This window comes from Lolium rigidum, chromosome 5, assembly GCF_022539505.1.
Source record: "Lolium rigidum isolate FL_2022 chromosome 5, APGP_CSIRO_Lrig_0.1, whole genome shotgun sequence".
NCBI classification, from domain to species: domain Eukaryota; kingdom Viridiplantae; phylum Streptophyta; class Magnoliopsida; order Poales; family Poaceae; genus Lolium; species Lolium rigidum.
In genome coordinates this window covers 125,573,841-125,588,042 of record NC_061512.1, presented here as the reverse complement: position 1 = coordinate 125,588,042, position 14,202 = coordinate 125,573,841, and the positions used below count along the sequence as shown (strand labels likewise).

At 51.7% G+C, this 14,202-nt stretch overlaps 1 protein-coding gene across 1 annotated transcript; it reads right to left on the bottom strand.

Moving 5' to 3' along the window:
• Positions 1-6,526: 6,526 nt before the first annotated feature.
• LOC124656370 lies at positions 6,527-9,027 on the bottom strand. The gene is made up of 3 exons (XM_047195127.1): positions 8,964-9,027; positions 8,670-8,741; positions 6,527-8,035 (listed from the first exon to the last, which is right to left on the bottom strand). The coding sequence occupies exons 2-3, from the start codon at positions 8,670-8,672 to the stop codon at positions 6,527-6,529; spliced, it is 1,512 nt and encodes a 503-aa protein (XP_047051083.1). The 5' UTR covers positions 8,673-8,741; positions 8,964-9,027.
• Positions 9,028-14,202: the final 5,175 nt, after the last annotated feature.

The following is a 14,202-nucleotide window of genomic DNA, read 5'->3' as shown; positions in this document are numbered from 1 at the left end:
AAGCGGTAATTACATGAATTAAAAGTGTTCAAAGAAAAATACTCCCACCTAAGTTCACATACGAAAAAACAATAATAATCCCATCACCCGTAAAGAAGTTCATATATTGACAATGAGAAGTACAACCATTCGACAATAGCAGTACACCCACTTGATATAGGAAGTACAAGAAACCCGAGAAAGTCCAAATGTAGAGAAAACAAAATAATCCCGTCACCTGCGAGGAAGCACGAGCAGTGATTCTGAGAAGTACATGTGGAGACAACAGTAAGTACAAGTGGTAATTACATGAAGAAAATACCCCCACATAAGTTCACATAGCAACATTGTGAAGTTCAAATATTAAGATCCGGGAAGTGCAAAATCTCTTAAAATAGAATATAGGGACAATCTAACAATATCATTTTGAAGCACACATGCTAGTTTTTGTAAAACGCACTAGTATCAAAACATTTTCAGGAAGTACAACCACGAAGGCCAAGCAGTACAAGGACATGTCGTGGGAAGTTCAGATGCGCGTGGTTGTGCTGAGCATTTTGTGTGGCCATGGACCTCAAACGAACACCGTATGAGAAACTTATAGTCATTTTACTGAACACTTTCGTGAAACAGCGCCGAGAAGTACAACCGCATTTTCCTAGAAGTACAAGTTCATGTCGAGGGAAGTTCAGTGCTCTGTTTTTTCCGGGGCGGGAATCTATTGTGCAAATCTTGTCGATTTGATCACCAACCACTTCAATCATTGTCACCAAAAACTTTATATGGTAGAGTATATGTATAATTTCATTACCTACAACATTTTCCAACAAATAAATGGATCTAATCCATCAAATTCAAATCGTTATCCCACAAAATATACCGGAAACATGATTTCAAAACTTCTAAAATTAGTTTTAAACCGTTCGGATTTGGAAAAAATGGTACATACAAAAAAGATGCGCCATTTTGACACCTTTCCAACCGTATATCATTACCATTGTTTAAATATACTGCATGGAAATCGCGGGCAAATCATTCGGTGCCCATCACATAAAACGGGCGGACAGTAATTCAAGATTTTCTCTTAAACTGTAAGTAATTAGAGAAAACAATTGGAATAAGAAAGTTGCGCCTAGTCCATAGCTTTCCAACGCCATATCATTTGCATCATTCCGACATACGGTTGAAACAAATCATCCAAATTACTGTCTGCTCGTTTTTTGAGTACGTCCGAATTTCGGTATTTTCAAAATTGTTCAAAAACTATTAAGATTTTGAAAAAACGTAAAACATGAAAAAGTTGCGAAATTTCATTATCTATCCAACGGTATATCATTTGAACATTTTGGATAAGCGACTCGAAAATAGAACTAAAAGTTCATTTTCTGGCCATATAGAAGTGTTTTCGTATTTTCAAAATTAAATTTAAACCGTGCATAATCTGCGAAAGTTGTGAACATGAAAAATTTGCGGTTTTTCATTATCTATTCAACGGTATATCATTTGCATAGTTCCAACAAATGGTTGAGAAATTCGAGGTATAATCAGTACCTCTGAAGAAAACGGGAAGTTCAGGTAAGTTCGACAGTAAGTTGAACCCTGTTATCCGGGAAGTACAACCTTGTGTTCAGAAAAGTACAAGTCGGTGCTCAGAATATTATTCTGCAACCGGTTGCAGAATAGTGCTGGTATATATATATATATATATATATATATATATATATATATATATATATATATATATATATATAGGACATATTCATACTACACCCGGGTGTAGTTACACCCACGTGTGTTTCTCATAATCTAGTAAGTATCTATCATACCGAATAGTACATGTAGTATGGAGTATATAAGACTATTTTGGTAGTATATATACTATTTTGCAGGAAGTATGTAGATTTTTTTACATAGACTCATTTTTTACGTATACATATGCATGTATTTTGGATATATAGTGCAAACTATGAGTTCACTTGTATTTTTTTCACCAAACTTGGTTTGGAGTATCTAAGATATAGTATACGAACATACTCAAACCGGTAAAGTATCGTATATACTTCCGTATGATAGTATATTAGATTTGGGTGTAACTACACCCAGGGGTAGGAAGTATTTATCCTATATATATATATATATATGATAAATACTTCCTACCCCTGGGTGTAGTTACACTCATATCTAATATACTACCATACGGAAATATGAACGATTCTTTATCGGTTTGAGTATGTTCTTACACTATATCTAAGATATTGTAAACCAAATTTGGTGAAAAAAATGCAAGTGAGCATGTAGTTCTATATAGCCAAAATACAAGCATATGTATACGTAAAAAATGAGTCTACGTAAAAATTTGTACATACTACCTACAAAGTATTATATATACTACTAAAACAGTCTTATTTACTTCATACTACATGTACATAATTCCCGGTATGATAGATAATCTCTTGATTATGAGAAACACGCGTGGGTGTAACTACACCCAGGTGTAGTATGAATATGTCCTAATTATCTTATATATTTATATGTACGAACCTGTACGCGTAGAAATATACGACTATTTTGAAATGAACTCCTAACACAACAAAATGAACTCCTGCCGCGGCACGGAAAGTATACAAATTCCTACCGCGGCAGCCCTAACCCTAAACCCTAACACAACAAAATGAACTCATGCCGCGGCATAGAAAGTGTCCTAATTCCTGCCGCCGCAGAGACTATTTAGTTGCGGTCCGTGTTACAAGTCGGGACTAAAGGTGTTGGCCCCAGCCCACTCCGTGGCGTCCACGTGGAGGGATATTTGTCCCGGTTGATAGCAGGACCGCGACTACAGGTTGCACCGCTAGTTCTGCTCGTTTGGTCGCGGTTGAGGAACCGGGATTAAAGACCCTTACAAGCCGGAACTGAATGCCGTGTCTCCACTAGTGTATCAGTGGTGCCCGCTCTTCATCATCCCGGCCGACGGGCAGACCGGCCGGCTATAACAGATATATATTCTAGCCGGTGACACAACGTTGCGCCAACACTACGATATAACTAATGAACGTATGAGTACATACTGCAAAGTGTTGTGTGGTGTAGTGGGAATCGCCTACTAGGCAACCCTAGGTCTTGAGTTGAATCCCACCATGCCGTTCAAGTTATTAAATATTTCTTCGACCACTGAGAGGTGGGCCATACATGTAAGGCGTCTGAAAAGTCAAATGTGCTGAAGAAAAATATTAGGGATATTTTTCAAATATTACGAGGCCACATGTCTAATTTTGATATTTTTTTTAGAAAACAGGCCGAAATTTGCCCGACTTTAAACTAATAAACCATACGATAGCCAGTTAGGATTACACACCGCTGGGCATTACAGCTTGGCCACATAATCATCACAGCGGAAGTTCCAACATAGCTAAACCACAAAGCAAGACATAGATAAACACTACGGCTCCCATGTCCAACACGAGGTAGAGGCTACTTCATTACGACGCCGGTGGCTTCAGCTGCACGTACAACTCCCTTAGCTCTCGTGCCATCCAGTTTAGCCCCTCCTTTTCTCTTGATTTGAACTTTAGAATCCACAGCTGCAAAAGAAGAATGATTTTGTAAATAATGTCAGCTGGGTTAGAGATAACTTTCTTTTCAATCGCAAGCTTATTGCACGTATTCCACAGGGCCCAGGATTGCGCCAGAAAGAGCACCCACAACAGCCTTCTAGTCGTATCCCGAGAAACCAGAAAGGATGGCATGAAATTGGGCGAAGTTGGCCGGGCACCAGTTGCACCCTAGCAGCTGGCGCGTAACCGACCAAGCAAACTTAGCCAAGGAACATGCGAAGAAAATGTGGCTTGCAACCCCCGGGGCGACAAAGGGCACAGAGACCATTGAAAGGGCCGTGTCTAGTCAGGATCTGCTGCCCCGTTGGCAATTTATCAAGCGCCATCTGCCAGGAGAAAATCTTGATTTTTAGCAGGACCTTGGATTTCCACATGTCTTTGTGGTGGGCGACAGTCGTGCCCTGGGATAGTTGAGCGTACATAGATTTGACTGAGTAAGAACCAGCCTGTTCCAGGTGCCAGGATACCTTGTCGTGTCCACCGTCGAGGAGCACCTGGTTCATCATTCCTTGCAGCTCACCCCAAAGCCGCAAGCCCTCCTGGTCAAGCGATCGACGGAAGCGGACTTGCAGGGAGTTGTGATGAAGAGCTTCTGCAACTGAGATGTCTTGGTTGTCTCAAATGGCGAAGAGCAGGGGGAAGGACTCCATGATGGGACCCCTCCCAATCCACCAGTCCTTCCAGAAGTTGGTACGCCTACCGTTCCTCACCTCATGTTTTGCTCCGACTTCGAAGAGATGCTTAATTTTATGCAAACTTTTCCAAAATGGAGATCCTCCTTGCCTTGATCCAGAGAAAAGTTCCGAGACGTCTGAGTATTTGGCATGCATGATACGAGCCCAGATCGTGTCTTCTTCTTGATACAGCCGCCAAATCCATTTCAGAAGCAAGGCCAGATTCATTTTCTTTGTGTTGAGCAATCCTAGGCCCCCTACTTCCTTGGGACGGCAAATCGTTGGCCAATTCACTAGGTGGTATTACCTCTTTGGTCCTGCCCCGTCCCAGACAAACTTGGAGCGGTGAGAGCCGAACCTCGCATGAATCCCGTCATGCAGGAGGAATAATCCCATCGCATAGATTGGTAGATTGTCGAGGCAGGAGTTAGACAGAATGAGTCGTCCCCCAGATGACATCAATCTGCCCACCCAAGGTTCTAACTTGCCAGCAAGCTTCCGAACCAAAAAAAGCCACTGCTCGAGCGTTAACTTCCTATCCGAAATTGGGAGGCCTAGATAGATAAAGGGGAAGCTCCCAAGCTTGCAGTTCAGCTTGTTGGCAATGGCAGTTCTCTCGTTGTTTCGTTGACCCAGCACAAACACTTCGCTCTTGTGATAATTAATTTTGAGCCCCGACATATCTTCGAAGCACATCAGGAGGAATTTCAGGTTCGCTATATCCTCGTCCGACCCCTGGATGAGGATGAGCGTGTCGTCGGCGTACTGCAGGTGCGTGATGCCCCCTGGCAACAGGTGTGGGACTAGCCCGTGAATGTGTCCGGCCGAAGCTGCGGCGGATAAGATCCCAGAGAGAGCTTCTCCGATGAAACTGAATAGCAGATGTGAGAGGGGATCTCCCTGACGAACCCCTCTCTTATTCCGAAAGAACGGACCCACCTCACCGTTGATAGATATAGCAGTTTGCCCCCCGGAGACAAGTTGTAGAATCATGTGAATGTATCCTTCATCAAAACCTTTACAGTGTAGAACTTCCCCCAGAAAGTCCCAGTTCACCCGGTCATACGCCTTCTCGAAGTCAAGCTTGAGGAGCACCCCACTGTGCTTCCTCACCCGGATGTCGTGGATAATCTCCATGAGAGCAAGCAGACCGTCAAGGATATTTCTACCATTGATAAAAGCTGTTTGATTCGGAGATAAAATCCTATGGGCAACATGGTCGAATTTAGAGGCGTAGGCTTTGGATATGATTTTGAAGATTACGTTGATCAAGGCAATCGGCCTATACTGTGAGATATGCTCTGCCCCGGGGACTTTCGGAATGAGAGCGAGGATTCCGAAATTGAGCCTAGCAATGTCGATGCGCCCCAACACGAAGTCATTGAGGATGTGCAGGATACCATGCTTGACCTGCGCCTAGAAGCGCTTGAAGAAAGCCACAGGGAAGCCGTCTGGTCCCGGGGCGGTGTCTGTCTTCATATCTTTTACTATGGCCTCCAGTTCATCTTCAGAGAAGGTACACGCCAAGCCAACGTTTTCCTCATCTGAAACACGGGCCTCCTCGCCCTAGGAGGAGGGCGCCAACCCACAAACCCTTGGGGTTGATGAACCGAGTAGGTTCCTATAGAACTCGTAGATGTGTTGTTGAATCAGTTTTGGATCCGTGATTGTTCCATTGTCAGAGCCGAGCTTAGAAATATTGCATTTCCTTCTTCTTCCATTGGCTACGGCATGGAAGTATGCCTTGTTCGCATCGCCTTGCAGAGCCCACCTGACTCTGCCACGCTTCCGCCAATGTTCCTCCTCCATTCTGTAGATATGGAGTAGTTGCTCCTCGAGATGGTATCTAGAAGCCTAGGCATCCTCGTCGAGGCCGGAAGCGTCAGCCAGAACGTCCAAATGAGCGAGCTGGCTCAGCAAAGCGGATTTTAGAGCCTTGGTATCCCCGCCAAGGTTCTGGTTCCAGCCCCGCAAGAATTGTCTAAGCCCAGCAGACATGAAGCAGCACCAGTCTCTACTTTTGATTGTGGACCTATTTGCTCTCTTTATACAAGTTGTGTTATTTCGGATGCCCGTTTTACAAGTTGTGCTACTAAGTTGCAAATCCAACGCAAGTTGTGGTACCAAAAATGTATGCAACTTCCTTTTTAATAAAAAATAATTTTTATTTCAAAAAATTATTTGAAAATACATAGAATTAAGCAAATCTTCCGCGCTACATGACCAGGGACTCACGGAAAGTCGCTCATACTCTTCATTTGTCTAGGAAATACATCTGCAGATATCCTTCACCCTCTGCATGTCATGAGTGCTGTTGAGCTGCACAAACGTCGCTTGAGACACATGCGCACACTCCTTGGCAGATCCCGCTTTAAAGGCCATCACCGCGAACAGAACTGTGGCGACCGCGACGCAGAGATGCGTGCAGAAGGAGGCAACGTTGGCAGCTTCTTCGACGGCAGGTTTCCCTCCCACTTTGCTCTTGTTGTGGGTCAGGAGCCTCCACGATACGCCGGAAGCAATGCCCGCCGCCGCGAACAGTAGGAACCAGACGGTCCACTCGCTTGGCGAGCCATCGCTGATGGCTTTTACCGACACAGCCAAGAATCCGGTCAAGGTAACTTTTGTCAGTCCCATCGGCGCAAGTTTAAACTCTTCACCTTGGCTGTCGCCGTCGCTGCCTTGATCGATGGGTCCAGGAGGAGAAGCGGCTGGGTTCTTCCTTCCATTTTCACCTTGCTTGCCGCCATCGACGGGTCCACGAGGAGAAGTAGTTGGGTGCTTCCTTCCATTTTCAACTTTTTTGTCGCCATCGTTGGGCCTAGGAGGAGAAGCAGTTGGGTGGCTCCCTTCATTTTCACCTTGGTTTCCGCCCATGGGTTCGGGAGGAGAAACGGTTGGGTGCTTCCCTCCATTTTCATGTGCAGCAGCTCTCCACGGCTTGATCTTGACCGTGTATATGAGTTGAAGCAAAATTATAAAAGGAAAGGCCAAGAACCCGAAGCCTTTTCTCCCCATGAGCTTGAACATGATGGTCCCCAATTGTGCGGCGGTACCAACAGCCACGGTGACGTCGCTGACATACACCATGCAGATCTTCATTGCAGCTGCACGAGGAGGAATCATCGGGAAGAACATCAGGGTTACTCCAAAAGCGCATATCAAATGGCCGATCGTCATGTGCACTTTCAGAGCATCCCCTGCGCCGTTGCGTGTACTCAGTAGGCCTTCCAACGCCAGACCTCCCAACCCCAAGAACAGTATCCCGGTGACACCGGACAAGAGCTCATGTGACTTGTCGACCATAGATCGAAGCTCTTTTGCTTCTTTCTCCTTTGCAACGCGGGCATCTCCATTCATCTCCGGAAGTAGTGCTTGTTCGGTGGCGGTGCTACAAGTCCAGTAGGAGAATGCTCTAAGCAACAGCCCAACCCCCGACACGTACCCAGCGAACATCACGAAGTTTTTGGAGACGAGACGGAGTGCGATCCAGCAGGCGAGGACGAGGAGGCAAGTGGAGGAGATGGTTGCGGCGAATCCCCTTGTCACCGATGGCCATCTTGCACCAACCGTACGGCATCTCTCGGTCTTGGAGATGCAGCATGCCAGCAAGGGGCAAATGCCGGTTACTACGGTGGCACCGGCGACGGCGAGGATGTGCACTGGAAGGACAGGCTCCTGGTCCTTCTTGAGTGAAAGAGTGAGAAGCATTGGGCATATTATGGTCACCACTCCTTCGGCGAAAGCAAGGCACCGGCTCGATAGTTCGACCTACATATATAAATACATGGAACGTTTATAATAGTCAGACTATGTTGATTAAAATTTGCAGGTCATAATCTCGTAAAATACCAATCCCTTAGCTAGTTTTACGACTAATTCAAATATTGAAACCACAATATATGCATACTGAACCACTATCGAAACAAGTGAATGATCTGAAACATTTTAAATTTTAGTGTCCAAGTTGGATAAACATTATATTATACGTCAGGTACAGAACATACTTTATTCAATTTTTAGAATGTTGTTGTTTTGCATCATCTCATATTATAGCATATATACCACCGTAGATTGTCCTACTACCTCTGTAAAAAAAAATGATTCTACTTTTTCTAAATACGGATGTATTTGCACACTAAAAATACATTTAGATATAACCGTATCTAGATAAAATTTAATTACTTATTTTATTTATGGATGGAGGGAGTACGTTAGTTCATGAATCTTCACCACATGCTATTAGCTTTTGGTGAATTCTTTCCGCATACTGCACAGGTGCCTAAATTTTCATGATAATGATATCATGAAAGCATGACAAATTCGCACGAACTCGAGGACTCGATACAAAAGTATGGGCAGCAGATGGAGAGTATGTTTCAAGGGATTTATAGTGCCCGCTTACCATCTTAAAATCGAGAATCGAGATGACTTGCAGAGTTCGTGTCAGCACGGAAGATGTCTGATCACCTTGGTTCTGCTCATCTCACCAAAAGAACACTTAGTCAAGTTCCTACAAAAATGTACATTGCATTTCCACCAAAAACTTTGCACAAGAAAAAGAAAACTAGAAAGTGCCGAGTAGGCATAAGTTCTTCTTGTTTTTTTTATCAGTTTCATATGATGAAATTGAGATCGAAAGCATCTCAATTCAAATGATGTAAAAGAAAAACATTAGGAGGTCAAGAACGGAGCTTACCCTTTTCTCCTTTTTCGTTCACAGCGGAACTTTTGCCGGACAAAAGGAGTTCCTTGTCATAGACCTGGATGCATTTCCAAGCTTGGAGCACCAGATCGAACACTTTTAAGCACAACGGCTAAGCAAGCAAAGCACGCGGAAAGAACACTGCGACAATGCCGCGGCGAAGACTTTTGATTCGATCAACAGGTCAATGGACAGAGCAGGTGGTGATTGCTGCTATACGAGAAGTGCAATGATTTGGTACGTGGAAGTAAGGGCATCTCCAACGCCATGATCCAAACCGGACGCCGCTGATCCGTTTGGATTGGGTTGTTTGGGTGGCCGCGTGGTCACGTGGATCTGGCCGATGGAAGCAGCGCAAAAATCAAAGATAACAAAAAAATAAAAAAATAAAAAATTTAAACTAAAGTTTATTTAAACTTAGCTCTATTTTGGGAAATTTTTACCCAAAAGAAAGTCCTATATGTGCTTTAAACTAAAAAAAAGGGGGAAGCCCTAGTCTAGGGTTTGGGACGCGGTGGCCGCCGGTGCGCCACCCTACACCCAGTTAGTACTCGTCGTCGTCGTCGTCGATGAGGACGATGCCCCCGGCAGCGATGCGCTGTTCCGGCTGGACACGCCGGAGGGCACCGGGGACTCCAGCCAGGGCGACCACTGCGCCCTTTCCCAGATGGAGTGCGGGTCCGAAGGGCTCGCCGGCCTACGCAGGCATGCCAGCCGCGCCGCCTCCTTCTTCCGCTGCTCCGCCGCATCGGCCTGCAGCTCCGCCTTGTGCCGGAGCGCGGCTAGGCGCTCCTCCTCCTCCTCCCGGAGCGTGGCCTGGCGCGTGGCCTCCTCCAGCCGACGCGCCATGGCGAGGAACGCCCACGCGTCGGCGTCCTCCTTGGCCTTCCTGCCTGCCTCCTCCAGCATGGAGGCGCGCAGCACCTCGGCGAGGTGCGGCCATTTGGCAAGCTACTCGAGGTCGTTGACCTCGCGGGACGCTGCGAGCGTGGCCTGCAGCTCGGGGTCGCAGTCCTCCTCGGGCTGGGCCTGTGGCGCTGGCGCGGCCCGCGGCGGAGTAGCCGCGGGCTCGTCGATGTAGAGGACGCCAGGGCGGCGGCCAACCCTCCTAGCTGGCGTGAGTGGCTGCGCGCGAGGCCTCGCCGTCGCCGAGGTGAAGCCGGTGAGCCGGCGCGCATGGTGCTCCACCTCGAACGACAAGTCCCAGTAGGGACTCCTTGTCGGGGGGAAGACCCCGGGTAGGGCAATGGACGCGGAGCAGCCGGCTAGAGGTTGGCCGGCTCGCGGCAAAGGCCGGCTGAGGAGCAGCCGGCTGGAGCCGTGGCCGGCTGCTTCGGAAGCCGGATGGCTCTAAGTCCTAGTCGGCCTGGCTACGGCCGTCTGCGCTGTGGCTGGGCCGGCTTCTACAAGCCATACCCGACTGGGGTCTATACCTCGGACCGACTCGAGGCTGGCGAGTCTTGCATGAGAAGGAACCGGGTAGGTGGTCCGGGTTCAAAGGTCCACGCTGACCTCACTTTCCGTAAAGCGCGGGGCACTGTAGAGCAACAGTGCCACGCGGCGGACAGGCCATCATCGCCTACGATGGTCCGTACCGGCTACAGGACATGATGGCGACAGGGACACCTCCTCGCCATGCCGCCGACCCCTCTCGGCGGACGGGACAGGCCACTACGCCTCAACGGCTCCATGACGTCAACGCCCGGGAAGGAGCGGAAGCCGGAGCCGGCCAAGCCGGCCGATAGACCATAGGGACTTCTATGTAAAGTGCCAGCGCCTATATAAGCTGGGCTACCCCCCTCGTGCGGGGGACGATCGATGATTCTTACTTCACTCTAGACTTAGCGCTGCCCTGAGAGAGAGACCTTTGTCTACCTTAGCCTCCCAGGAGCAGCCGGATACAGCTCTAGGAGCACCATTGTACTGTGATATCAGCTTATCCACTCACAGCAGGAGTAGAGGTGTTACCTCCATCGGAGGGCCTCGAACCTGGGTACGTCACCGTGTCGCTCGTGCCCATAACCGCATCCGGATACCGCCGTGAGACCACTAGGAACCACTTCGATTAGCCACCCTATGGCATATGCCGTGACGATACCACGACATTTGGCGCCCACCGTGGGGCATTCAGCGTCCGCGGCCGGTGTCTTCATCCGGACGGGCCTCACCATCACCACTGGCGAGCGGGTCGCTTCAGGCTTGATCTGAAGATTCGGCTCCCTCGACTGCATCAGCGACAACGCTGGTTGCTTCGCCGACCGGCCATTCCATGCCGGCGGCAACATCATCAGCTTCGGCGGCTTCGACGTCTACGTCGCCACCGTCGCACCACCGCGCTATCCGCGCCAGATCCTGCGCTGCGCAAGCCCTCCCCCTGGAGCCGGCGCCAGCCTCACCGCCGCCAGCCCCTGCATCATGCACGAGGTCATGGCAGCCGGCGACGAACAACCCACCAAGTCCACGCGCGTCCGCGGCCCCGACTTGGAGCGCAACGTCGGCGGGCACGCGTCCGCATCAGGCGCGAAGCCGCCACCACCACCATCCCGGCTGGAAGAAGTCCGGGCGAAGCTGAGCACTCCGCTCACAACCGGCGCCGGCGCCGACGCCGCCACCGTCGAGGCGGACCCGGAGGCGCACCGCGTGCTCCTCCTCAAGCAGACCGAGGAGCTGGCTGCTGCTAACGCCAGTGGGAGATCACCCAGCGCGAGTACAACCGCGCCCACGGCCTCACCCCAGGCGGCGACAACCCCAGCCGAGCCGGCCAGATCCGCCGCAGAGGCCGCGACCTGGGCGCCGAGATCGACCGCGACGGCGCGGACGCGCCGGCTCCGTCAATGGAGCTGCCCCTCTACAACACCCCCGACAAGAACATGCTCGCGGCCGAAGCCGCCGCAGAAGAGTTGCACCGCCTTGAAGGCGAAGAGTTACGCCGCCAGACCGAGCGGGTGACTGAGTTGCTGAAGGCTGCCAACCGGCAGTCGAAAGACCCCAGGTACGCCCAAGATCCCAGAGCTTCTCACGCTCGTGGTGCCGCAGGCAACGCCAGGGACACGGCCGAGTCCATCTCCCCAGCGCCAAGCCGGCGCAACGACTCCCGCGCCACGCACGCGAGCTCAAGCCGGCCGAGCCGCCAGCCAGGCGGCGGCAGCAGCCGCAGCCGGCCTCCACCAAGCCGAAACCAGGAGCAAGACTCCGAGCCTCGACGCCAGCACCGGCCGGCTCCAGAAGCCAGCGGCGCCCGCCAGCCGGCACGCTCCCGGCTGGGCCCGCGCATCGAGCCGGCGGACGCCCGAGATCGCCTCGACCGGCTGGTGGAGTCCCGCATTGCGGAAGAAGAGGGACCAGCCGGCCCAAAGTGCTTCGGGCCCCGCATCGCCAACGAGCCCATGATCGACGGCTTCCAGCTCCCGCGCGACACCCCCAAGTACGACGGCACCGCCAAGCCGGAGGACTGGCTGCTGGACTACTCCACCGCAGTCGGCATCGCCAGGGGCAACAAGCGCTGGGCGGTACGCTACTCCCCACGATGCTGGTCGGCTCCGCCCGCACCTGGCTCAACAACCTACCAGCCGGCAGCATCAACGGCTGGCTGGATTTCGAAGAGGCCTTCATCGGCAACTTCACCGGCACCTATCGGCCGGCCGGGTCGCCCTCAGCAGCTTGAGATGTGCAAGCAGGGCCCGGACGAGACGGACCGTGCATACCTGACGCGCTGGTGCGAGATGCGCAACTCCTGCGAGGGTGTGCACGAGATCTAGGCCATCAGCTTCTTCATGGGAGACTGCCGGCCCAACACCATGCTGTGGCACAAGCTGCGCCGCAGCGACCCCAAGTCGATGGCCGCCTTGATGGCCATCGCCGACAAGTATGCGCTGGCTGAGGAAGCCGGCAAGGCGCCGGCTGATATTTCACCGGCCCCAGCAAGACGGGACAACAACAAGCCGGCCGAGCACAAGCCGGCCGAGGGCGGCTCGCATGGCAGCCGGCGGGATAATTACCGCGGCAAGCGGCACAGCGACCAGCCGGACCGCCGTACGGTTCAGCCCACGTGGCAGCCGTGTCGGACCATGCGGCGCCAGGCGGCAGCCGGCGCCAGAAGCAAGACCGGCAGTGGAAGCCGAAGTACACCTTCGAGCAGATGCTCGACTCGCCGTGCAAGTACCACAGCGGCAAGAACCCCTCCAACCACACCACCCGCGACTGCCACTTCATGAAGCGGCTGACAAGCGGCGAACCCCTCCCGCCCCCACCCCCGCCTCCTCCAGCCGGCGGGACGGGTGGTCAAGCCGGCGCAGAGAACGCCAACCTCGAGCACCACAAGGCTAACCAAGTGCAACATGGCCTCTACTTGGCCGAGGATGCCACCTACATCATCTTCACCTCCGAGCCCGAGGACAAGACGAGCCAGCAGAGCCGTTCCCTCGAGGTCAACGCGATCATACCGCCGGTCCCCCAGTACCTAAACTGGTCAGAGCAAGCCATCACATTTGATCGCCGCGACACACCGGCTGTCCTGCCGAAGCGGGGCAGCTACGCCATGGTCCTTGACCCCACCATCGGCACGACTCGGCGCAGCGTGCGCTTCTCGCGCGTCCTCATCGACGGGGGCAGCAGCATCAACATCCTCTACCGCGACACTGCCCGCAAGCTAGGCATCCAAGAAGCCGAGCTGCGTCCCACCCCCACCGTCTTCCATGGCATCGTGCCGGGCCACTGCTGCCAGCCGATTGGCCGGATCACGCTGGAGGTGATGTTCGGGAAGCCGGATCACTTCCGCACCGAAAGGATCGAGTTCGAGGTTGTGGACCTCGTCAGTCCCTACCACGCGCTCCTGGGTAGGCCGGCCCTGACCAAGTTCATGGCGGTGCCCCACTACGGGTACCTGAAGATGAAGCTGCCCGGCCCTAAAGGGGTCATCACCGTAGCCGGCGACTATCGCCGCTCCATGGACTGCGCCACGCAGAGCTCCAAGATGGCCCAGACGCTGGTCATCGCCACCGAGAAGCAGCTCATCCACGACGCCGTCGCCCTGGCTAAGGCCGCGCAGGCGGACATGCCGGCTGTAGGCAACCCGGCTGGGACGACTCACTTCCAGCCGGCCGACAACACCAAGAAGATCCTGCTCGACCCGGCGCAGCCGGACAAGTTCGTCACCATCGGTGCCGGCTTGAGCAGCAAATAGGAAAGCGAGCTCACCAGCTTCCTCCGTGAGAATCGGGACATCTTCGCATGG